At 42.5% G+C, this 25,541-nt stretch overlaps 2 protein-coding genes across 17 annotated transcripts in view; one reads left to right on the plus strand and one right to left on the minus strand.

Annotated features, from left to right (window-relative positions):
- The window catches only part of dock7 (dedicator of cytokinesis 7), a 53,199-nt gene extending 47,337 nt beyond the window's left edge, over positions 1 to 5,862 (minus strand). For 5 of the 15 annotated variants that reach the window (XM_042058019.1, XM_042058018.1, XM_042058014.1 and 2 more), the window contains exons 1-5: positions 5,746 to 5,861; positions 3,059 to 3,161; positions 1,779 to 1,953; positions 1,077 to 1,146; positions 110 to 239 (exon numbers count right to left, since the gene is read on the minus strand). In XM_042058019.1, the coding sequence (XP_041913953.1) occupies positions 110 to 239; positions 1,077 to 1,146; positions 1,779 to 1,953; positions 3,059 to 3,161; positions 5,746 to 5,783 (516 nt within the window). In that variant the 5' untranslated portion in view covers positions 5,784 to 5,861. Of the gene's footprint in view, positions 1 to 109; positions 240 to 1,076; positions 1,147 to 1,778; positions 1,954 to 3,058; positions 3,162 to 5,745 lie in introns of all 15 variants that reach the window. The other 10 variants (XM_042058010.1, XM_042058011.1, XM_042058009.1 and 7 more) reach the window with 4 other exon arrangements.
- A 584-nt stretch (positions 5,863 to 6,446) lies between these two features.
- atg4c (autophagy related 4C, cysteine peptidase) lies at positions 6,447 to 21,071 on the plus strand. 2 transcript variants are annotated; one of them, XM_042058033.1, is made up of 12 exons: positions 6,447 to 6,577; positions 7,115 to 7,256; positions 7,527 to 7,610; positions 7,753 to 7,986; positions 13,103 to 13,427; positions 14,596 to 14,666; positions 15,553 to 15,710; positions 16,014 to 16,092; positions 16,938 to 17,014; positions 18,573 to 18,692; positions 19,398 to 19,559; positions 20,151 to 21,071. In XM_042058033.1, exons 2-11 carry the CDS (start codon positions 7,184 to 7,186, stop codon positions 19,557 to 19,559), a joined length of 1,383 nt encoding a protein of 460 aa, XP_041913967.1. In that variant the 5' UTR covers positions 6,447 to 6,577; positions 7,115 to 7,183; the 3' UTR covers positions 20,151 to 21,071. The 2 variants fall into 2 exon arrangements, with proteins under 2 accessions (XP_041913967.1, XP_041913966.1); XM_042058032.1 differs by having other exon boundaries at positions 19,398 to 21,071.
- The last annotated feature ends 4,470 nt before the right edge of the window (positions 21,072 to 25,541 follow it).

Below are 25,541 nucleotides of genomic sequence, written 5' to 3' on the forward strand. Positions count from 1 at the left end.
AGTTAACATGAATTATATCAAAAGGTCCTTAAAGTTCAATTGTGTGGTTATGTTAGCAGCTTCCAGCAGCACATGTAATTGCTAGTAAGGTTGTTGGGGTAGGTGTTACCTGGTCATCCTGATAGCTGCTGCTATCGGGCATTTCATCTGACTCAAACACCTGTTTAGGAAGTCCCTTCTGCCGCTCCTTCTGCTTGTCCAGAGTATTGGGGTTAAACCCAGTGCCCAGCTTATGGTACCTGACGACAACACAGACCCATTACTTCCTGATGCAGAGCATTTCAAGTCATTCAATATACAGTAGATCTTTACTAAGGGAGACAGTAGCCATAAGCTCTATCTGCTTCAGGACTGTGATTAAACTGCCATTGCAGATTCTTACAATGTCAAAAATCCTTCCATAGTACAGAGAATTAAACCATCATCTAGAACACATCATACCACTGTGGCTCTGAAACTATGATACCATTCGGGATCTCTGAAATAACATCGGCATATTCCCTCACAGACAATGTAACTGTCATAACATTGCAGTTTATGGGAAGACTACGAACACCAATATCAATACACCAAGCATGGCATTGGAGCCCAAGAGTGAGGCTCAAACATCTTTGGTCATGCCCTTCATTTGTCTGAGATTACAGAAATGTCATGGATAAAAATAGCCACCAGCCAACTGATCATAAGGGCTCATATTAGCTTTCTAATCTAAAGCAATGTACTCAAGCAAAGAAATACATATCAGTGACTGTGCATTAGCCCAGAATCAGATTAGCATAAATTGGAAGCAGCATTAATATGCATGAAAGCCTACAAACAGCCCTATGAAGAGGTAGGAAAGCCACACACTTGCACAAAACTACAGTACATGTTACATGTGTGTTAAAAGCAAGAAACTACAATCTACCACTCAACTCACCCATATATCTTAAAACCCTGTTACATGGTGTTTGTTAAAGGAAAGGAAATGGTTAGACACAGAGACAAACTGAGACAGTTGGAAATGAAGAGCTTAATGGCAATGATAGCTTTATGTGGCGATGGTCTGCCTTCATGCACACTTGTGGTGTTCTTACTTGCGGTTGACGACAGCCCAGTCCTCTGTGTAGGACCGAGTACAATCTCTGACGTGAGCATCATTGTCACTGGAGAGAAGAGAACATATGAAGGGGAAGAAAATCAGCACCGTCATAAGGCAGAGGTCTTTTTTCCTCTTATGTTGCAGCAAGTACATTAACTATTCATTACTGTCAATAACTTATTAGCAAGAATTATTGAGAGTAATGAATATTTTCAATTTCTCAATTAAATGGACTAACAAGTAGAATCCGCCTGAGCAGCAGCGTAATCATATAAATACTATATAGGGAAAGTAACCCAACTGAAGACCCTTCTCTCACACACACAGGACTGGCAGAGTTTAAGTGGGTTAGTCATCTGATTTAATTTGCTGTAATCAATAGTAGCAATGAGTTTAGCATCAGCATGAGGAAAGGCTTCCAGCAGGGTGTAATTGGGTTAGGCCAGCAGTAATCAGGCCTACAGGCAATAATGATAGCTTGTGTCTACACCCACCCAAACATGGGGGCTTCCCCACAACAAACAGAATGTTTGCCTGGATGTTTCACTGGCCAAACAATATGTGAAGAAATTGGATAGTTACAGAGCACTAAGGGAATGCTCCATAAAATACCCCATTCTCATACATGCATGTGCATGCATGCACGTGCGCACACACACACACGCACACACACACACACACACACACACACACACACCCTCCTCTGGCAGTGACTGGCCCACTGTGCGGCACTCGCGGGGTGTGTAGATCACTTCGATGTCATCAGGGGGGAACTCGATGAGGTCCCTCAGGGGCCCCGACTCAACAATAGGGGGGTGTGTGATGAGGTACTCCTCAAAGTCCACCGGTTCCACCGTCTCTGTGAGAGGAACCTGTGGAGGGGAACAGACAGAACATAGATAAGGAGAGAGAATAAGAGGAGGGGAGAGAGCAAAATAAAGAGAACAACATAGAAACAAATAGTGAGAGAAAGAAAGAGAGAGTAAGAGAGAGAGAGAGAGAGAGAGAGAGAGAGAGAGAGAGAGAGAGAGAGAGAAAGGGAGATAAAGTGAGTGATGGCAAGAAAGCAACACAAGGACAGAGACAGATAGAGAGAGTCAGGATTTGATGCCATACTGTATAACTGAAGCACATACAGTAGTTGGTCTTATATTAATCAGTACAACTTATTTACACCACTCATCAAGCTAGCAAAAATGCTGAGTACTCTTAGCACCATGGAAAACTTAAAAAAATGAATATCTTCTAAGTGCAAAAGAGACTGTCAAAAATACAACAGTGGTGCTTAATTATTCAAGACATTTTACTTCCAAGTTGGAATTTGGTTCGTAAAGATCTCTGCTTAGTCATACAAGTTCCTCTCTCAAAAGCTCAATAAAAAATGGACCACAGAACTCCTGATAACAGTACAAGTTGAAGGAAGGGGTTTTCTGAAATGGAAGCGTAATGATAACTTCACTAACCAGTTCTTCAAGTTCAAACTGTAGATAAAATAGAACCTCAGGACTACAGAGCACACATGCATAGTCTAAATAACACTTTCCCCACAAAACATCACTGATGTTGATTATGACACTGCACACAGTAATTAAGGAAGGAGCTTCTTTACGACTCTACCCAAGGATCTATCAACACATGCTGCTACTAGGAACTACTTGTAGTGCTAAGGCAGGGGTTTGGGTTATGACCAAGGCTGTCTTATTAACAACAACTGCCTCATAGAACTGTGTGCAGATTGGTTATAGTTCCCTCTTTCTCTCTGATGTAAACATTTACTCTGGGATAAAGCATATGATCGCATGCCATTTTTGTCATACTGTATGGGAATAATCTTCCATAATAAGAAGCATCAGAACAGCGTATTTTTGAGACTGCCAGAATTATATAATGCCTCTTTTTTTCCACCATCTGCTTCACGGCTTGTGAGCGGATGCACTGCATTCCAGTCTGTTTTAAATCCGCGGGCTGGATACTCACAGTGTTACTGGCAGCGTTGGCACCCACGTTGAGGTTCTTGAGGAGCTGAGGAGAGCCTCCATACTGACCAGCGATCTGTTTGCGTACCTCAGCAGCCACCGTCCTGAGGAGCATAGTAAGGAAGGAGGAGAGGATCAGGATGACAATGAGAGGAAGAAAAGGGTGACGGGGAGAGAGAGAGAGAGAGGGATTATGGAGAGAGTGGAGAAGAAAGTGAACATTGTTAATGGTCAAGTTAAGTATCAATACGGACAAACACATTGTGTCATCACACAACCCCTATATATCTCTAGAGTCTCTAATCAAAGCAAGTCACAAAGTAGAAGGTTAGTAGTTAATGCTATCTACAAAATGTGTTTGTAGTTTGCTCAGCTCTATTTTAGAGGCTGCAACACTACCTTGAGGTTATCATTTTTGACCTTCGTGGTAAGGATCTATTGTTTCCATGGCACGCACGCACGCACGCACACAAACACACACACAGACACACACACACACACACACACACACACACACACACACACACACGGGTTTACAACTGTACTGCTGCAGTCTTATACACATGTAGTAAGTATACATGAGTGGAACACAGGATTTCTGCCGTGGTGAGAGACCATGAAGAGTTACACATCACTACATACTACTCTCTCAACCCTGAATAGAAGAACGTCAGGTTGAAAACAAGTCCCATCTGAGAGAACTGAATCATTAACACCACATGGTGCAAACAGGAGCTTGGATCACTTCACTGAATAACACACAACACACTCCTCCTCACAGACTGAAAAAAACAGAAACGCTAAACCAAAAAACCTAAGGCAGCCATATCCCTCCTGATTCCTCACACAGTCTTTATTTAACTTTAGCCACTCCTGCGGCAGAGGACGAACTGATTAGCATGCTCAGACATCTTGTTTATCAGGGCCACTGGCCACCCCTGTCCAGCTCTGCAGAGTATTTTTGGCACGGACCAGAGGCACAGTGCTTCACTCTTCAAGAAGTCTTCACAGTCAGTCTCCTCAATCCAAGGCTATCGGACAGGCAAGCATGACAAGAGGGGAGATTTTAGAATGGATGTGCCGGTTAAAGAACAGTTCAACTTTCACTCTGTCTATCTGTTTCCTTCAAAGAGAAGAGTCTTCTGATCATCACAGCCAGTCAGAGGGGGAAACATTAAAGTGTTTTGTTCAGGATGCTTAAAGACAGACAGTGTTTTAAAGCTTGCTGCTAAACACGTGATGGGCCAGCTATTTAAAAGTGTTCCACAGATTCCATAAAAGTGTTATGTAGGGTCAGTGCACTTAGCCCTTCATGATGTCTGTGTGCTAAAATACTCATTGTGTAAGTCTATTTCAATAAAACCCATTCTTCTTTCTCTCAAACCACTTAAGGGCCATTTAAGTTCCCCAACAGAAACTCTTGCTCACAGGCAAACACACACCACACAGACATACATGCAGTGTGCCGAAGGCTCTGCCACCATACACAAAACCCACATACACTCTGTGGGAACCAAAGATAACTCCAATCCTCCTGGGGTGGTGCTTCTGTCATCTGGCATGGAGGACTCAGCAAAGCCAGGGTGGAGCGCAGTAGTGATATCCCCTCATCGTACGTGATTATCTCAGAAAAGACTTCCAAAAGCAGCCAGTGCTGCCTGATTATCCCCAACACCCACCAGGGTAAATCACGCAGAAAGTCCAGTGGAAAGTTAAATAAAGGTCTGGATGAAAAGCAAGCTTCAGTATCACAACCTAACAAAATACTTCAGAAACAAGGGTTGGGGAAAATGTCAATGCACCTAGGCTTTGCTTACTAAACCTCTGGGAGACAATTATGAAGGTTGGCTTGCTTTACACAAACAAACCAAGAGAAAACACAAGTGACTTTACCAAGCAAATGTTGAAAAGGGTGGGTAAACAATTTAGGGGCTGCGAGTAAACAGAATGCACCTCTCGACAGAAATGCCCTCTTATGCAACTTTAACTAACGGCGTTTGAAGAAGCAAGTACATATTTATGATCGCCATCTCCATTGACCCAATTTATTGTTTACGTCAACAGATTGAATAGCTTATTGCAAGGGCTAGCTGCACACATTGGCTCACAGTGGAACTGGAAAAGAGATCCTTTGTTCGTTCCACCAAATGGTTCAACTTATTACCAAACGAAGTGACACAATTAATGCATCGGGCAAGGATACAGACATGTAGATACAAATTCTGATATTTCACACGCCATATTTGATCACTGGATAATGTTATACCGCAAACGAGCTAGCAATTACCCGAACCGATGTGTCAGTATGTCATCTGGTTGTTAGGCACAGACTGGTGAAAAGCGTATTTCTGTAGAATCTTGAACACGCCTAAACCCACATCAGCCTGAATAAGAATAGATTATTATTTTGAGTACATCGTCAAACAATATACCAAGTGGCCACATAACAAGCAAAATCTGAACACACGCAGAGAAGAGAGCGGTGGTTAGATGACCAGGGTGGGTCGCTTGGGGCATCTTTGATATGGCTTCTATGGCTAACTCTTAGCAGGCTAGGCCCTTTTTGGGAATGGCTGGAGTCTGTGTTCGCCGATACAGACGATTGAAAGGAGAGACGAGACCAAATTTAGCGCTCAGCGAATGCAAGGTAACAGTAATTAATTTGGATGCACAAGGTAACGCCCTTACCTGCTAATTTTTTGGGCGAAGGCGCGGCGCTCAGCCATAGCTGTTGCCGCTGACTACTCGAATTCCCAGGCTCTCAAGCTCTGCTGGCTGCAGGCGAAAGAAAAAAGGAGACAGGAGTTCCCAGATAGCTCTACCGTAATCAACAGAATAGCGACACAACCCTGTTTGTTTTTCATGAACACTTTGGGTTATTTAAAAAACATTCATGAATGAAATGCATCAGAGCAATGCATCTTTCTACATATTTGATACTTTTTGTTGCCTGATATGGAAAATGTGTATGTGTAGGCTATGAAATCAAACGTCTGTGCAGTCAATTGATGTGATCTAGAGACCACTCTGTGAAAACTGGAAATTGTCAAGGGTGATTCATATCCTGTCCTGTGTAGGAAACGGCCAAGTAGCCAAATGGGAAACCAACAAGTCAGTGAATAGTGTGAATTGTGTCAGTTCCGTTTTCCTGAATCATCTGGTCATGAACAGTTTATTAATCATGTCCATTTTATTCCACGCGTTACATGTGTGAAACAAATGACAATGTTATGTGGGACAGTAGGTTTGAGGATGGTCAGTTTGTAGAAATTTGACATGGAATGAATGTTAATTGGTGATCAAAGCATGGAAAGCGGGTCGTAAAATGCCACCCAACGTAATTATACCACAGTTGATGCCACAACTCAAAAATAACTGGGACATGGTGGTGCGTACATGAATGTGCCACTCCTTTTTACGATGCGTCTTGACGTATACGGCAAAGACGTCGTCTGGAGGTTCCCAGCTAGGTTCCTTAAAATGTAAACACAACAGTTGAAAGTGTGTAGCATTGTGCGCTGTAAGTATATGCGTCTTACATTACATTTTCCATCATTGCGATTCAACTATCCTCTTTGTTAAGATATATTATATCAACGTGGCTAATTTAAAGACATTGTCAATGTAATGTTTTACTTTGATTTACTACATTAGCTAGCGAGCTAACTCCTAGCCGATAAACTCTGAACAACGTTAGCTCGCAAAACATGCTAGCTTCTAGGTGTCTTCTTTTTAGGCGACACTAAACGGAATCAACTTGTCCAGATATGTGTCTTTTTTTATAATAATCTGGCAGTATAGACAGGAAACATTCTTGTACATTAGTAGTTACAAGCACATAGCTAGCCTGATTGGCTTCTCATGTGATGTGTGGCGCTGCTGGTGGTGGTGGTGGAGGAGCCTCTTTGACAAAACATTACTCTGATAAAGATATAACGCTTACGTCATGTAGTTCATTGACTTGGTTAGGCGTTGGTTAGATCAGGTACATTTTCTCAATGTGATTTGGTTGCTGAACTGTTTCATGAAGTAATGGGAAATACCTCATTATTCGTAGCGACAGACTACAAACAAGATTTCTCTGTCGCTCTACTCCCGTTGTGATGGGTTCTTCACGGTGGTCAAAATGGAAAAAGGGAACGACGAGGTTGAGAAATTGAAGTCAAAGTTTATGTCTGCTTGGCACAATGTCAAATACAGTAAGTGGTGGAAGTCTTATTTTGAATAAACAAATATTGCTAAATCTTCAGTCGACTCAATTGATGCTGCGATACTGTTTTTAGCGAGACAACTTGTGATTGGTTTGTGAGTTTGACCCTGACAGACACGCGACAAGATGTGGGCAATGTGTCACAGGTTATTGTGGCAGAACCTCACTTTCTGAAGCTGGTTGTTAGGTGTCATATATCCCAAGTTTTGCTGCAGTAATGTAGGTTTATTGAAATTAATTTACTAAATCAATATTCCAGGCTGGGCGCTGAAGTCTAAAACCTCATTTAGCAGAAATTCTCCTGTGTTTCTGCTTGGGAAGTGCTACCATTTTAAAGTTGAAGGTAATGCTTTCTAGATGGTAATTGTTTATATCTAATAGCATGATTCCAAAGCATTCATCATTTTTAGAAAGCAGATTGATTTATATTTCAGTACCTGGTTAAATCTGTGTTATGAGTCATCGTCATTGCATTGTCTCTGCAGATGAAGAAAGCCCCACAGACAACAGTAGTTTTCAGTCCACTGAGAATGAGATTGTCACGGGAGATGTGGAAGCCTTCCGGAAGGACTTTGCCTCTCGGGTGTGGCTGACATATAGGGAAGACTTTCCTGCTCTCTTTGGGTCTGCCCTTACTTCAGACTGTGGCTGGGGTTGCACCTTGAGAGCAGGGCAGATGATGCTCGCTCAGGGCCTGATCAATCACTTCTTGGGAAGAGGTGAGTTAATGTAGCGTGTGTGTATTGAAGAAATATTTTGCTATGAGAAATGCCACAGTGCACTTTGAAAACATCTATCACTTCTACAATTTTGGCTTTGACCTGTAGCTTTAGCTTTGCATATTCAACAGTACCATAGAACCATGTGACTAAAGCCACATAGCTTCAGGTCTGGGTTCAAACACATAGGATACAATATTTTAAGACCATCTAGCCGTTGTACCAATTTGCATTCACAATGTAATGCTGCATCCTGACTCTGTCACCCTAAACACAACCCAAAAAATGTACACATCTTCAATTTCATCAACTCAGCTACACCAGTTGTGAGCAACTAATTGAGACTAATTATAATGTCAAAAACACAACGCTCAGTACTGCTATTAATCTGAGCTGATTTAAATGCAATATTAAGGAAGATGTTTAGCTTTGATTAAAAGGATGCTACTGGCACAATCCGTCATGTGCTCGGCACAGCAACAGCTGGTAAATGGTAGATCTTCATAGAAAACAGACACATATGTTTTGGTACAGAAGACTAGACTATTTCATGACAACTTTGACACTAGTTGATACATGAGAGAAAAAGTAATATCAGTTCAGTCAGCATCATCTTATCAACTGATATCAGGCAGAATCCTGCTTATTAAGAATAGTACCCTTCGTTGAAGCCTTAGTGATCTGCATTGCTGTCATTAGGCATCCTCCTCTTTTTCTCCAGCTTCGATTGGAGGATTGTGTGATGCAGATTGTTGCTGGTATCTCTCAAGGCTCTGCATATTTACACTGGTATCTTTGAGGTTATTAAATTGTTGCTATTAAACTATCTATCTTTGTGCCTCATCTAAACACACAGACATAGCAGATTTGTCTGACAAAATGCTCCTTAATTGCCAACATTAATTTTTTTCCCTTTCAGATTGACTGAAAGCTTTACCAATAATGTTCTGACAGCTCCATATTTTTACAGAAAGAGCACATTAGATATTCAAACTCTAGGTAAAAGTCAATTATCCAGCCTGTTGAACTCTCTATTTTGATATGCTCATAGACTGTATGGGTATGCTGGTTACTACCTGCACATACAATTTATATAAATATAAATAGCTTTTATTAGCCTGGGTGCCAGCCGAATTTAGCCCCGCCCACAACATTTGAGGTCTGGAATCTGAGTATGACGCGTCAGGCTAAGCTTTTATCGTAAAACAACAGAAAAAATATTACTCAAGTCAGAAGAAAGAAAATACTAAAAGAGAGGATTTTACAGATGTGTCTGTTATTAGGCTACTATCGCATGTTATTTGTGGTGTATCCATCCACTCCAGATTAAGCAGATGAGAGGTATCTCACAAAACTGAGAGGTTTCACAAAATAGATGGCACATAAGTTACCATGGGGATTTTTTTCTGTGCACCTACCCTGGTCCCGACCAGGCTAACAGCCGGGCTTAGTTACTTCTAACGTTAAATATGTTTGTCTTATTGGTTCATCCAGCTGTCATTCAAATCAGACCTCCATGTGATTTTTTTTTAAATAGCTTTATTCCATTTGTATACTATTTGCTAAATGCACTTGCTCATAAAACACCACAGATTGTCTGCCTAATACCATATGGTTATCATTTTAATTGTGATGGCCTTGTAATTATTAACATGTACTCGTTTGTTGATAGATGTTTGATGAATAGCCTACTGCAATAGTTGATTGGAAATGGAGGGCAATTTTTCAAAGATGTTTTCAAGGAATTTTGTTTGAAAGATTATAGAAAATCATAGTCATAGCCTACTATGTGTATCTATACAGTGGCAAGCACTTTTCTTAATGACATTGTGTGTCTGCATGAGGGAGCACTCACACATGGGTGTATACATAAATTTGCATTCAGTTGGTCCACCACGCCTACTCTCGTTGTTTTACAGAAACAGCCGTGTTTTCCCATTCAAAAAAGAAAAACTTTACATCATTGTTAGTCTATATCAAAAGCACACGTATCCTGAATTATTTACACCTGGCTTGGCATAGTCACACCTACTCATCCTGGATTGGCGTTAATGAAAAATGTTGAGTTAGCATGACCAGACAATACTAGGTCAAGCCTTGCTTTATCACATATGTTGGATTTCTTAGTTCTGCCTTTGTGAAATAGAACTCTGGTATCCTGACAGAAATGAGGCCATGTGTCTCTGTGTTTGCTGTCCATCTCAGCAGTTACTAGCACAAGCTGGCACTCCCACTGCACCATGTTAGCTACTGTTGTCCTGCTCCTCTACTCTTCTCCACAGTTATCTCTTCCTGACTGTCGCTTGCTGCTTCAGCTGCCACAGCAGTACTGGTTGAAGCCTGCAGATGCACACAAATTAATTGGATATCCATTCACTGGTCAATTTCCCTATGTGTGTTTGTTAAGTTTCATTTTTCTCCTGTGGTCCAGGCTGTGTTTGTGCCTCCTCTAGACAAATCCTTTAAGTCTTGTCAAATATTTGTCACTTTTCATTAGGGTTGAAGGAGCAAACATTCCATCAAAGTTAATGAATAGTTAATGGTAGCCTGAAGTTATCCATGAGTTGTCAACAACCTCCAACAATCCAGCTGTGTTCTTACATGAGCTTAGCTGTCCTATATGTTCTTATGCGCATGCTATGATTTATTTGAGGAAATTGTCCTCCGCAATTGACTTTGTTGCAATAAACAAACTTAGTGACTGGTAATTAGAATTTTGAAAAGAAAAATTATGCTGCAGCGCTCATGATGATGCCAACCTTTAGAGAACACTGCATTGAATTACGACTCTGTCAACTATGTTCTATGTATTAACAATCCTGGAATGACTTGGTTTGTTTCATGTAGCCTATACCCACATACTGTAGGGTAGGGGAGGGGTGGGTCAGTTGTTTGGGAGAATGACAGAGAGCGGGTCAAGGAGAGGCTGCATGAATCAGTTCAGAAGACTTTATGTAGGCCTACTTGAAAACAGTAAAAACAAAAACCTGACGCTTAAAATGTGACAGTCATACAAAGAGTTGGACAGAGTTAGACCATAAAAATTGTAGGCACACTCGTGCCTAGATTTGCCCCAATTTGTATGGTTTTAGCCTGATAGAGGGGAAAGAGCTATTGAAATTGTTTTGTCACGCCTGGTTGCATCAAATATCATTACTTTTCTAGAGTGTCTGCATAACAAAGGCTTCCTGATACCAGTCTGATAATCTTTGCCAAGCTTCTTTAAACACTCACACGAACAAGGAATAGGCTTCACATTTAAACTGAACCAATTACTTCTATCAGTAAGGGCTCTGCCAGCCTGCGGGCCGTGGGGCTTAAGCCAGCATTAGCCCTGTTGCTACTCTACGCCTGCATAGTTTTTCTTCAGAAACATCATGTGTCATGTTGTCATGGTGCTCTCAGGTGACTTCCACCTGATACTTGCTGTGGGGTTTCTATTAACATCCTCATTTGTGATAAAGCTTCCACTATTTTGCATATGGAAAGCGAAAGATGACTGATAGCGCTATCTGAAAGAACTCTTCTGAAGGTCAGAGATCCTCAGAGATATGTTATACATGCCCTCCTTCAGCAGACGTTGTAACACCCTGACCAATACACCTGGTCAGTTCAATCACCAGCGGAGGTGATCAGAATCACACATTTTATGTAACCACATGGAAAACAATATTTAATCAGGAATTGGTTCCTCAGGTGAATCTGAAATATGTCATTAAAGAAATATTTCACTATAAAGTAACTAATGGCCACTTAAAATTATTTATTGATCAATTACAGTGGTGATCCTTCACAAGGTCATTATGTTAATGCCTTGGTGCTTGGTCCAGCTTCTTTTATGGCCCTGACCACTCCTACCCTTGCCATTATAGGTTCCCACCCTGTTTGTAAGGCTAAAGTGTAGTAAAAGTGAAATAGTGATCTCACTGAATACTGAAATTGGACTTTTATTCTAAAGAAATTGCCTCTTGCCCTCACCCTGTCTCTCATTAAAAGAGCATCGCAAATGTATGTGTCAAATGGCTGGATAGTAATTCAAAGCAACTTTTATCTCCAGACTTTCAAAAGGCATGTCTCTGACTTACCTCCTTAGGAACCTGTGTGAACTTGAATGTTTTGCTCACTTTGTTGCTTAACAATAATTGGCAAAAATGCGTGAAAGAGATGTGATTTTGTGTTATAAATGTTGTTGAAAAATAAAACTTCTAAAACAGCTTTTGTTATCAGTTGTTTAGGTCGATTGTATATATAAGTATATATACTCTTTTGATCCCGTGGGGGAAATTTGGTCTCTGCATTTATCCCAATCCGTGAATTAGTGAAAGTGAGGTGAAGCACACACTAATCCCGGCGCAGTGAGCTGCCTGCATCAACAGCGGCGCTCAGGGAGCAGTGAGGGGTTAGGTGCCTTGCTCAAGGGCACTTCAGCCGTGCCTACTGGTCGGGGTTCGAACCGACAACCCTTCGGTTACAAGTCCGAAGCCCTAACCAGTAGGCCATAAGTAGGCCACGGCTGCCCCAGATTGTTTGTGGCGATTGCCACACAGTCACACAACATTTGATTTTGGGCTGGACTTTCTGTGATGTAAAATCTGTTTGCTCAAAGTTATAAAATATATGTTTTAACACCAAAACCTCTCTTGACTTGTAGGTTAGCTATAAGATATTATATAAGTATCATCAAAGTCAAATGTGTGTGTGATCAGGTTGTTTCTTATACTGTCATAGATCCATAATCTTAGTCACCAAACAAACAACAACAAAACACATGTAAATGTAAATCAGGTTTCTAGGCCAAGTATACTTGCGTATACAGTACAAGGAATTTGGTCTCTGCATTTATCCCATCTGTGAATTAGTGAACACACAGAGCACACAGTGAACACACAGTGAGGTGAAGCACACACTAACCCGGGGCAGTGAGCTGCCTGCTACAGTGGCACTGAGGGAGCAGTGAGGGGTTAGGTGCCTTGCTCAAGGGCACTTCAGCCGTTCACACTGGTAGAGGATCGAACTGGCAACCCTTCGGTTCCAAGCCGAAGCCCTAACCAGTAGGCCACGACTGCCCCCACATTCTAGTATTTCATCATGTTTAATCTCTGACGCTCTTTTTCAGACTGGACCTGGTCAGAGGCTCTGTCCCTGCAGCGTCTGGATGCAGAGACGTGGACCAGCACTGCGGCGCGTAAGCTGGTGGCCTCTCTGGAGGCATCTCTGCCGGGAGACAGACCCGTGGCCCCCCAGCCCCTCCCCCAACCCCATGGAGGGGCAGAGGAGGCCCACACCCATCTGAGGGAGGTGTACCACCGAACCGTGGTGTCCTGGTTTGGGGACGGCCCCGCCGCCCAGCTGGGCGTGCACCGGCTGGTGGAGCTGGGCAGGACGTCAGGGAAGCGGGCCGGGGACTGGTACGGCCCAGGGGTGGTGGCACACATTCTCAGGTTGGTGCAGAGGGCCCTCCACTCCCGCTGGGCAGCTAGGACCCTATCTCTCTCTCTCTGCCTCTCTGCCTTTGAGATGTCATGCAGGGCCTATTTCACATGACGGAAATAACGGGATGTAAGGTGACATTTGATCATTGGATATGATCATTGGATATGATCAAATGTGTAGTCTGCGTTCATGAAGTTTCTCATTTACCATCGTCATATAGGCACATCTGACATACCAGAATTTTGAATAACTACATGGGGAAACTTTACATAAATGAGTGTGTTTATTTACTGTGCTCTGATAATCATGGTTTTATCTTAATTTTTATTTTTTCTGAAGAACATGTCTTTGAGATGCACTCAGTGCCATGTTGAATAAGGTTTGAGAAGTTGTGTCTGTTAGCGTCATGCTGCTCATCACTGCTGTTGTCTCTCGATTATCTCGTTCACCGAAGGATTGATATATAAATCTGGCCTGGCTAACACCAGACTGCTTCTCAAATCTCAGTTAAGATTGAGAATGGGTCTAGGGACCTTTCTTTCACTTCCTATTTCCAAGGGGCATAACCAGCAGTTAAAATTAAACTGAAATTGATACCGGTACATTGAACTCTTACCAAAGCAAGCACATCTTTCTTGTAAATGAAGGTTTTAAATGCAGTTGTTTGCTCAATTCACGTTCATATAGCACAGCCATTGTGTTGATCTGTCATCATATGAAGCCTGCCCTATGCCCGATAAACGGTTATGATTAGTTCCTGGGTTTTTGGTGATCTGGAAATACGTTTCAATGGGAAGGTCTCCAGATGGACCTGCAGAGCAAATTCAAATTCAAACATATTCGTCTGGGTTCACCCAGGTTGATATAAATCACAAACCCGAACACAATGTAATTTGTCAACAGTTGAATATGGTCCAAGCAGGTTTCAGCAGTGAGTTAGGTGTCGCAGCATCAAGCCGAGCCAAGCGAAAAAAGAAAGACAAAGAGTGAGTTTGATTCAGCCTCTCTTCCTTCTCTTATCTCAAATGACAGAGAGACAACAGCAGAGAGCTAGGAGCCAGTAGGCCGACAGGGAGCCAAAGAGACAGACTGCTGACGGTAGAGAAAGAGAGGCTGTGATGGAGAGCGGGGAGCGGAGACTTTGATTTGCTCATGTTCCTAATGCTGTGCCTGTAGGAGAGCTGTGGACGAGGCCACGCATCCGGACCTGGCAGCCGTCAGTGTGTATGTGGCTCAGGATTGCACAGGTAGGAGATGCACACACACACACACACACACACACACACACACACATGCTCTGAGCTGACACTAGCTGTGTATGTGGCTCAGGATTGTACAGGTAGGAGATGCATGATCCCGTTTTTCCCGGGTTTCTCCCGTATTTCAAGGTCATCTCCCAGCACCCTCCCATTTTGTTATTTCTCCCGGAATTTGCATGGCCATCAAACTTCATTTTAAAATCATTGATCCATTCAGGTTGCCAGATTGTGTATGAAATACACCCTACACATACACGATCACTTAGTTTCAATTTCAACCGTTTTGTCATAGGCTAAAACCTGGCAACCCAAAACCCAAATAAGGAAGCGGGTGCCGACTGCGCAGCCTGAGTCTCGTCGTAAGCAAGCGGGCTAGTTGAATGGCCTACTCCAGAACTAGCTGTTGTGAAATTGTTGGGAATTTAATTGATTAACACATCACATAAACTGTTATTGAGTGTTGTTGATACACTGAACTTGTGCCCTCGGAACCAAATCTGACAGCAAGCAGCTTTGGAGCTTTGGAAGTAGGCTGCAGGCAGGCAGCTGGTGGATACATAACTGGCATGCGTAAGGTAAAAGCAACGACCGAAATGCAGTGTTGAAACACGTGTATGAAACGTGCATGAAATATGCAAACACAGATCCGGTATAAACACTGACCGCCCCCCCCCCCCCCCGAAAAAAAATCTCCCGTTTCTGAAAAGCTAAATGTTGACTATGTGTGTGTGTGTTCATTTCCATGCAGACAAACACTAGTGGTAGGGGGTTATCAGCGATCAATGCAATCACAGTGAGAGGGAGAGAGAAAGACAGAAAGAAAGGGACAGACAGCTGACCCTAATTTGACCTTTCTGGTATTGACCACCTCCAGTCTACAATGCCGATGTCATCGACAGCCATGCACCTCGGTCAGGGGGCCCCCCAAAGCTGGCCGGGGGGGTGGTCATGGACACCAGGGCGGTCATCATCCTCATCCCCATTCGCCTTGGTGGAGAGAAGATCAACCCTGACTACTTCAATTTTGTCAAGGTGAGGATGTCTTTTCCATCACAGCACGACACTAGGGCCACTATGCATAGATGGGAGGTGAGTGTCACTAGTGAGCTCTGGCTTTTTTAGACAGTCATACAGGAGAGTATGGAATGGTGTGGCACCCACACAAACTAAGCTGAGCGCACCCACAGATGTGAAATATGTGTATGGTATTTATTCAGACTTTGCCCAATCAAAAATGTAAAATGTGTGGACATGAATTTGTCTATAGATAAGTGTGTGTGTGGAGGAGCATATTGAGTTGTTCCTGTAACATTGTGTATCCTGGTCCTTCTACAGGGCATCCTCAGTCTGGACTACTGCATGGGCATCATAGGGGGAAAGCCTAAGCAGGCGTACTACTTTGTGGGATTTCAAGGTGAGCGCATTCACACCATGCACACACACAGACGCACCCTCAAAGGCCAGGCAGCACCACATTTGGCCTAATTGTATTTTCATATCAAGTGCATCAATTCATTCTCATAGTAAGGTTCGGGGAGGACAACAGATATGCAGAAGCGCTTGTTGAACTAGTGCTTTTATATTTGTTGCCACCCATCAGAGTAGACTCTCATTCATCACATACTCAGAGCCCCCTCTTCCTCCACCCACCCAGGTGTGCTTGTAATTGATTTCCATATTCAGGAATGCATACATTTCATCAGCCCCTCACCTCCACCCCACCCCACCTTCCCTTCCCACAATCCCCTGCAAAAGTGCCCCACTCTCCATCTCCCTCAGAGGCCGATGAGAACCCTCAGTTGTACATCTTGGCAGTCAATATTTACCCATTTACATTTTAGCAGTGTGGAGCACCGTGTGGGATGATGTCTAAATGACAAGCCATACATTCTTCCTGCCAGCCCAGACCTCGGCACTGCATTCATCATATGTAAATGGCGGAATATAATTGCGTGTTTGTAAAAGTAATTTTGCACCACCAAAATTAAATGACAGGCTCCTCGGTGGGCGTAAAGAATGTGCTTATACAACCAGATTTGAGTTTTTCGCAGAATTTAATCCATCCTTGGGGGAGGGTAAATTGTGTGTGTGTGGTGGGGAGGGGGGTGTGGAGGGGGAGGTAAAATCCTTAACGTCGGGGAGGGGAAGGCGGCTGGTGACTTTGAGCCACTCTGCATGGAAATTGCGAGGGGATATGCATTCTAATAATCGCACGCGGGTGTTTTTTCGAATAACTTGTCTTTTGTTTTGTCCTTGCAGATGACAGCTTGATTTACATGGACCCTCATTACTGTCAGTCTTTTGTGGACGTCAGCACGAGCGATTTCCCTCTCCAGGTAATGTGAAATTACAAAGAGCTGACCGCCGGGTTAGTGATGGGAATTTAATAGTGTCTGTTAGTACTTAAGGGTTTGAATCCGAAAGCAGCCCCCCCGCTCAATTACTGACTGCAAGCAGGCTGATTTACTCCCCCCACCTGCCCTGCGCCAGCTAGCAACGCGGGGGAGTGTGTGTGTGTGTGTGTGTGTGTGTGTGTGTGTGTGTGTGTGTGTGTGCGCGCGTGCATGCACACATACACTGTCAAAGACGTATATCACAGGCCTCCTGCGTTATCGCCACATATCTCGACTCTTACGCGTTTCGTGTTTAGGCACAAGTTCTATGACACACATCAGCTGATGAATGACTCCCATGCATTTTTGGTCTCCCTGACAACACTCAAGAGTCTGACGGATTTTCGCATAACTCAACACATGGGATTGTCAGACTCGTGTTTTACACGTTTCAGTTTGTCAAGATTTTATTGCAGCTGTACATCTCATGAATTGTGTTCCTCCCTGTGCAATGGCTGTAGTCTCTGCTGTTCAATTATTGAGGGATTCAACACTCAACATTTCATAGTAAAATACTTGTAATCCTCTGAAATCCGCTCTGCTCATATCTTTCATTTAAATGCAATGATGGCTTTCCAGAACCGGACAGTAACGGAGTACATTTACTTGAGTACAATTTTGAGGGATCTGTACTTTACTCGAGTATCATTTTTGGGGAGTACTCATGACTTTACTCCAGTACATTTGTGAGGCAAATATTGTACTCTTTACTCCACTACATTTCTATCCATAACCGTGAGTACCTGTTACTACTTCTAAAAAAAATAGGAAAAAATAAAAATCTCAGAAACCCTCAATTTGTTGTTTCCCTCTCAAACGTGATTGTATTGTGCAGGCGCCACTGATTGGGACAGCCTATCAGCAATCACCTTCAGCTTTCCGTCAAAGTCAACTCCATGGTCAGATTTAGATAAGAGACGAAACCATGGACGAAACAATGGATGTAGACGCAGCAGGTCCATCCCGGGAATGTGCCAACCTGTGGCCCCCACCTCGCCAGACTATTTCAATTTTCTGAACAAGTTAATGATAGTTTTCGCTTCAAATGTTTCAATTACAAAATAGTATTTTGTATTTGAAATACGCATTTGAAATACATGTATTAGAAATACTACCCATCCCTGGCAACATGGTAAAAAGATGAAAATGACTTGATTTTACTTCCAATTCATTTTACGTTCTCCAAGGTATTAACATTAACATTTTTCATAACTCCATGTAGGAAGTTTCTGTACATAAATGTTAGCACTGTGGCATTAGTAATGCAATATTTAGAAAATGTAGGCTACTCTTGTAAAAGTACAACTCAAGTACTTTTAAAAACCAGTACTTCAGTACTTTAACTTAAGTAGACATCTGACTGTTGTACTTTTACTTGTACTTGAGTAAAATTTAGCAAAGGGTATCTGTACTTTTACTCAAGTAATGAAGCTGTGTACTCTGTCCGCCTCTGTGGCTTTCAGATCTTTCATCACAGTCTTGATTATCTGTTGTGTTTTAGTCATATCATTGTCCGTCACCAAAGAAGATGCCTTTCAACAAAATGGACCCCAGCTGCACCATAGGCTTCTACTCCAGAACGGTTGAGGACTATAACAGAATCAGCGCCGAGTTGGCAAAGGTGAGTCATGGGTCTGATGAGAGTATCCAGCATGCAGCAGGAGCTGAACTGGTTAACCTGCAATAAGGCTTTTGGTCAGAAGGTGGCAGCATTTAGCTATGGATTTGAGGATCAGTAGTTCTCATCTGTGAAGTTCTCCTGGCAGTATCTAAGCAAATGCCAAAGGCAAGGGCAAAATGGAGAGATATTTAGTTTCATGTAGTGTTATTTGTATGGAACTCTCTACATGGAATATTTGTCAAAAGCATCACAAAGCACCTCATCACCCCTTAAGGCTTAAAGGAAGTAAAACCAGATAGAAGTGCAGACCATGTGCAGGTCCCTTCTTTAGACAGTCCATCTGGCCAGTCTGTTCATGCAGTGTTTTTAAATAATGCTTGAATAATGCTTTTAAATAATGCTTTAAATAATAAACTTCTTTGTATAGGTCCTGTGAAACCTCCAAGTGTAGCATGGCAAGACTAAATATCATTTCACAGTACATGATTATGTGTTTTGTTTTGTAATGTGCACACTTGTAATCTCTTTCGACCTCATGGATGTTTTCAATTTGAACTTTATTACCCTCCAGAGGAAACCCTGCATTGTAGACAGGCTCAAACGCATGCAGAGCACAGTGATACAGTTACCAGACATAAAAATATTAAATAAAAAAAACGGTAGTCCTGAGAAGATAAATAGCATGTGTCTCCATATGTGTGACAGGTCCTGAAGCCTTCAGCCAAGGAGAAGTACCCAGCATTCACCTTTGTGAACGGGCACGGGAAGGACTATGAGCTGGCGGGCCCCATGGAGAAGAAGGAGTGGCCCTTCATCAGGGACACCAGGCGGCTTGGGGCCACAGCTGGGGACTTTGTGCTGCTCTGAGTGAGGGGCTTCCACACACACACACACACACAAACGTATACAAGCACAGAGGGACCACAATGCAACTATGGACTTTGTGTAGCTTTAAGCAAATGGACAGAATACTCCTATCATATCCTGACCCCTCAGTAAACACACACACACACACACACACACACACACACACACACACTCTCTCTCATACTCCGACTCGGACACGGACTCGTACTTGGACATACAGAGCAAGGACCGCAGAATTCAGCAGCATCCTGAGTTGAGAACCTACCAACACACAGAAACACACACTCGCTCTGTTGCGCGCACACACACACACTGACGTTTAGACATTAACACACAAACTCACAACCTCACTTGCATTCCCTGCATATGTCCAGTACATTTCCCCACAAGCAATAACGTATTCGATGGAACTGAATTTGTCATTTAGATGTTTTTTTGTTGGACTGTTATGGTGTTTAATGAAAACTGTTTGATGGGCATATTTCAAGCCTGCTCTCGGTATAGAGAGACCAGAGAGACTGGGGAGAAATGAAGGGGAGAGGAAAGTATTGACATTTCCCTGAACTGAAAGCCTTTTTTTAGTCTGGACAGGTGCCTTAACTGAACAGTAAGAGAAGTGCTTTACCAAATCCATTGTCTCTTGAAACGGTGATGGTGCTGCTGTTGAAATGCACATAGCAACTCTGGTACAAGACCTTACAGTACTGTAGACTAGTAGAGAAGATGATATGCCTCCGTCCCTAACACAGTGTGTTCTGGAAAGAAATGCAGCTCATTGAATATACTGGTTGCCAGAGTAAGGCCATAGTCAATTCATATTGGTCTGTGTTGAAACACCTACAAGGTCTTGTTGAATTGCAGATCAGTGTAGTATTACTACTCTGCCAGTTTCTGGTAGGATATGCAGTACATTTCTGTGTGTTTGGTGTCCATTTATGTTAAATCAGTGGTATCCTGCTGTTGTAAAATGTTGAGTGTACAAGACTGTGTTTGTAAACAAACAAAATGGGTTTCATTGCCATACTTGTTTTAATATAGTAGGAGTCATATTTGTTTTGTTACAGCAGAAGTGTTGTCAGTTAGCTTTAGAAATCAGAGTAGTACATTCATTGGCATATTTTATTTCTACAAAATCTTGTACATTTTGTAACATTTCAGTTGACAAGGGAAATATGTTGTATTTACAGTTTTCAACCTATTATTGTGAAACTCCCAAAGTTCTTTAAATGAATTTCTTTTTTTAACACTAGATTCCTCTGATCACAGAGTGCATTTGGTTTACTAACTTTATAGCAATGGTTCATTAACACTTTGCGTTATTGTGGTTCATGAATGATTTCCACTGAAGACGAGCCCTCTAAGGTTCTAAGAATGTGTGCCTATTAATAGCACTCTAATGTTATTGTACTGATACTAATCAGGCATTTCATTGCTCTGCTCCGCCATAATAGACCTTGTCTGTTTAATAGTAATTTCACAATAATGAACAATAATAAAATTAAATTAAATGTACAAGTGTGATCATTTTTAGCAAAAAATGTTTACTTCTCTGATTCTTACCTTCTGCTATGTTGAAATATTTAGCTTCACATAGTGAACTTAAAATATATAAACCCTGGTTAAAATTCCTAATGCACTTAACATGGGAGGTGCCAATCATGTTCATGGGGCATGAACGTCGGAAACAGCAAGACCATATCAGTGAGACAAACGCCTTTTGTGTGTCCAGCAGAGGAAAAGAAAATATCCTTCTGATGAATAGAGTGTTGCTATGGGTAATATTCCCGTTGCCACGCTTTATGGAACAATGCTTGGACTATTTTCATGTTAAATACAAATTCTTGTATTAATAAGGACATGGCCTTGGATTATAAGTTCCATTTAGGGGATGGGGGACAGGGACAAATAAGTCCCCCCTCTGATATGAACATGGAGGGGGGTCACGATGGAGGGAGCGCGAAAGAAAGAAAGAATCGGCCGTCTGTTTTCCGTGGCTGTGGAGAGGAAAGAGCTGCCGATGCGCGACAAAGCGATGATTTAGCAGTGTTTTCCAGGCCTCGCGTCTGATCGGTAAATTCATACGGGGCTGTTTTTAGGAAGGGCGCGAGAGCGATGTGGAGCTCAGCAGAGGGGGGGGGGGGGGTGAAGGGAGATTAAGAATGCAGCAACATGCCGACGTTTCTGTCAGCGCCACATGAAAGGACGCTTGTGCCGTGGGCTGTTTTGGGGTGGGGGGGGGGGTGGGGTGGTCGTGTTCAGGCCATATTTACAGGGTGCTCGGCGTATGAATATTTGATTAATGAGTCACGGCCCTGAGGGGGGGAAAACGCAGAGAGGGAGAGAGATAGAGCCAGAGACAGAATCCACTGTGCAGCACTGGCCCCCGACACCCTGTTTAACACTGCTGCCAATAGCTGCTATTGATGGGAGTAGATGCCTGCGAATCTAATCAAATCCCAGCACATTCCTGACATGAAAGGGCCTGGGAAGACTGAGACACATCATTCTGGCCACAGTTTGGACACAATCAAGCGACAAATTTCTGTTTTCCTTTTTTTAAGCCCAGAGTAAAAATGTAGATAATGCTGTCTGCGGTTTCCAGTAGACACAGATGTCTAAGCACTTCTTTATTAAGAAATGAAATAACTCAAGAAGGAGAGTTGAGTAGCTCTTGGTTAGCAGCATGAATTCCATTCATCAAGAAAGCTAGATCCACAGGGCTAGAATTCTTTGCATTTTAGGAAAGCACATAAATCACATTGTACCTTTTGAGGTTGTAGGGTAGAAAGGGGGACAGTTGCTCATCATTTGGGATAAACTTAAATTGCAACATCAATTAATGATTATTCACAATATCTCCGAGAAGGCTAATGACACAATGTGCTAATAAGCCCCGAGTCCCTCCATATGGCTTCTGGTCTGGAAAGCCTTTAAGAACTTTAAAGGTCTGCATTTCTGTTTTGTCTTAGTTTAAAAGATCAGCTAAATACATCTGGGCATAATATTTACAGTATTGAAAAAACAAATCCCATGGAACTGGGACATCTGTGGCCCACCCCTCACACTAGTCTCATTTGGGACACCCTGCAGTGTGTTTTCTTCATTGCATTACAGAATTGAACAATTGTATATCTACCAGCCATTTGAACAGTGCCATGCTTTGTTAATTGCAGAATCCATACCTGCGATTAGTTGCCCAAACCACAGAATAGAATAGTGTTTACATTTATGGTCTGCACAAGTGAGTTTCCAATAATGAAATGAATAATCTGCCAGTCTCTGTTGTGCGTGAGAAAGACAAACTTGAATTGTCCTTGCATGGTGAAATGAAGTAAATTTGTTTAACCTTTGATTTTGATTTATGTGCTAAACTAAAGAAATGCCTGTCTCTCTCTTGATAATAAATTGCACTGGTGAGCAGATAGCATTGAACTGCTCTCAGTCGTGTCATTTGACTCTGTAGATCACCAGAATGCACTATCATTCTGGCTTTATTGGTCAAGTCTGACACCATGCCTTGACCTGATTATTTTTGTTTAAGCCATCATCACTCCACTCCTGCCAGTCCTGTCACAATGTCATATTAGCATTCCTGCCCAAATGTGGCCTTTACTGCCAACCTCTCCTCTCAGTCTCTGGGTGTTCATGTTCATGTGAGTTAGGGAAGCCAATTTCACTGTAGTCTCCTCCAGATTTGGCAAAAACATTGGAACTCCTCGTCTGTCTACACCCATGATAGAATGCCACAAACTAAAGATTTGATCTCAATGCGTTTAATTTATCACAGTTCTTTCATTTTGGACCATTGTGTTTGTTACATTAACTGTTTTTGTCTCAGTGCATATAATGTCATGACTCCATTGTGCCGTGGTACCATTATGAAGAATGGACATCTCCCTTGTGATACACCAATACTTTACATGATGAAATGGCACGCAGCACATGATGAACAGAGTTCAACTAGCTAGTATAAATGTGATTTGGGGATTGTAGGACCTGCAGGTCTCTCCAGTGGTCCACATAGGCTGGGGATATACTGTAGGGAGCAGGTAGAATGTCTCAAGAGTGTTGCTCTACACCACCTATCCACTCGCTGTGAGCAGTCAAGAGTAGGATGTAGTTATGTGTTTATTGGTATAGCTGAAAATCCTATTTAGTGTTTATTCATTAATTTAAAGGATATTTTGGTGTTTGATTAGAAGGCCAAAATAGTATTTCTCTGCGAACATACAGATTTATGCTGAATGCTAACATCTGGCTTTTCTAGTGAGAAAGAGGTTATGCACATAGCATGTCAGTAAATATAATCCCCACATTTGGAAGAGGGCATTGCCCAAGCTCGAAGGGGGCTGAAATTCAGCCCATGCCTTTGTGTTCTCAGGCAATGATCCTAAGTGATGCCTTTATGTCATGTCTCCTTTGGGATGCAGCTTTGTCTGAGTGAGACACATTTATTATGCATTATGCAGTGTCTATTAATTTGAGGAGGCCATTGTATCCTGAGGGCAGAGAAACGGAGGGCCTGCCTGAAATAAATCTTGATGTTGATATGGCAGTGAACTGACTCAGTTGCCAACCAGTTGTAGGTGGCACATGTATGGAACACACACAACAATCACAGTTGAATCAGATATGTATCACCTGTGGGAGTCTTGAAGCCCTATTGACCTCATCCACCAGAAGGAGACATAGTCTTCCTGTGTATGCGTGAGTTTGTCGTGCTATGTCCTGTCAGTGCAGTAGCTGTCTTTCCAGGAGTCACCCGATACTTCCCTAGACATTAAGTCTGGTGCCGTTTGTGGGCCATTCTGTGTGTGTGTGTGAGTGAGCATGTGTGTGAGCGTGATCTCGTGGGCTTGGATAGCAGGAGCACTGAGATTAGCCATTGAGCAAGAAGATTTACGCTCCTGTGAAAGGCCATGTGTCTCCAAACAGGTATAGCCCCACTTTGAAACCCCATCCTGCCTAAATATATCCAATCACAGTCGGCAGAACAGAAACACTGGACACTCGCCTGACCAGTCGTACAAGTGTTCTTCATGTATCTGTCTGCAGGCTCCTGGTTGGCTGCTGCGGGCTTGTTGAACCCCACTCTGTAGTGTGTGAGAATGTCAAGCTCAGCGCTTTCTGTTTAAGATCACATCACACAACATGTTGATGTAGCATGTTGTCCACTCCCACAGGGGCATTCTAGATGCCTCCGCGAGTTAGGGGATTTCATTCAAGGAAGACCACAGAGTTTTTGCCGTGAGAACTAAAGGTCAGATATGAAAAGAATAGAAATTAGAAATAAAATTAGAATGATCAAAAATACTTTTGTGTAATACATTTGCTGTGATACATCAATGATGCTTTAAATATGTCTGTCTTTTTCATTTTGCTACACATATTTGATATCTTTGCCACAACATGTTAGTTATACAAATTGTAATTTCTAAGAATGTATAATTAATTCATTATCTTCAACACTTTCCTCACTGTGATGCTTGTGATACTTTGAACATGTAACACAACTGAAAGTGAGTAGTGTCTGTGAACACGGTCATCATGTTCTTTCACAAGTCTCCTCTGGTCCTCCTTATCTCATGTCATTATTTAGCCTAATGCAAGGGTGGCCAATTATTTTGGCTGAAGGGCCACATTGGATTTTAGATACGGACCAATGGGCAACTAGTAAATGGGGTTTGGAGGTTAAAACTGACAATCTTGTATGTCAGCATATTGTCAGGAAAACTATTTTGATGAGTCTGTAAATTGGGTGCTAATGCCAGTAGCCCGACTTTCTTGAGAGGACATGTTAGCATGCTGGGTGAAGAAGGAGGGAGGGGGGATTATATTTCATGAATATGACAAATCAGGTCTACAACATAACTCATTTTGGCTTCATGAGAAATTGTCCTATTTTATGAAGGCTCTGCAGGCCGCATGTGTCCCCCGGACCTTAGTTTGCCCACCTCTGGCCTAATGACTATATGCTCATTG

This window comes from Alosa sapidissima, chromosome 12 (genome assembly GCF_018492685.1).
Source record: "Alosa sapidissima isolate fAloSap1 chromosome 12, fAloSap1.pri, whole genome shotgun sequence".
Taxonomy (NCBI): domain Eukaryota; kingdom Metazoa; phylum Chordata; class Actinopteri; order Clupeiformes; family Clupeidae; genus Alosa; species Alosa sapidissima.

Coding starts and splice junctions, on each gene's coding strand:
- atg4c (XM_042058032.1), top strand. CDS start 7,184: ATGGAAAAAGGGAACGACGAGGTTGAGAAATTGAAGTCAAAGTTTATG. Junction 16,093..16,937: donor CTACTTTGTGGGATTTCAAG/GTGAGCGCATTC, acceptor TTGTCCTTGCAG/ATGACAGCTTGATTTACATG. Junction 18,693..19,397: donor TCAGCGCCGAGTTGGCAAAG/GTGAGTCATGGG, acceptor TATGTGTGACAG/GTCCTGAAGCCTTCAGCCAA.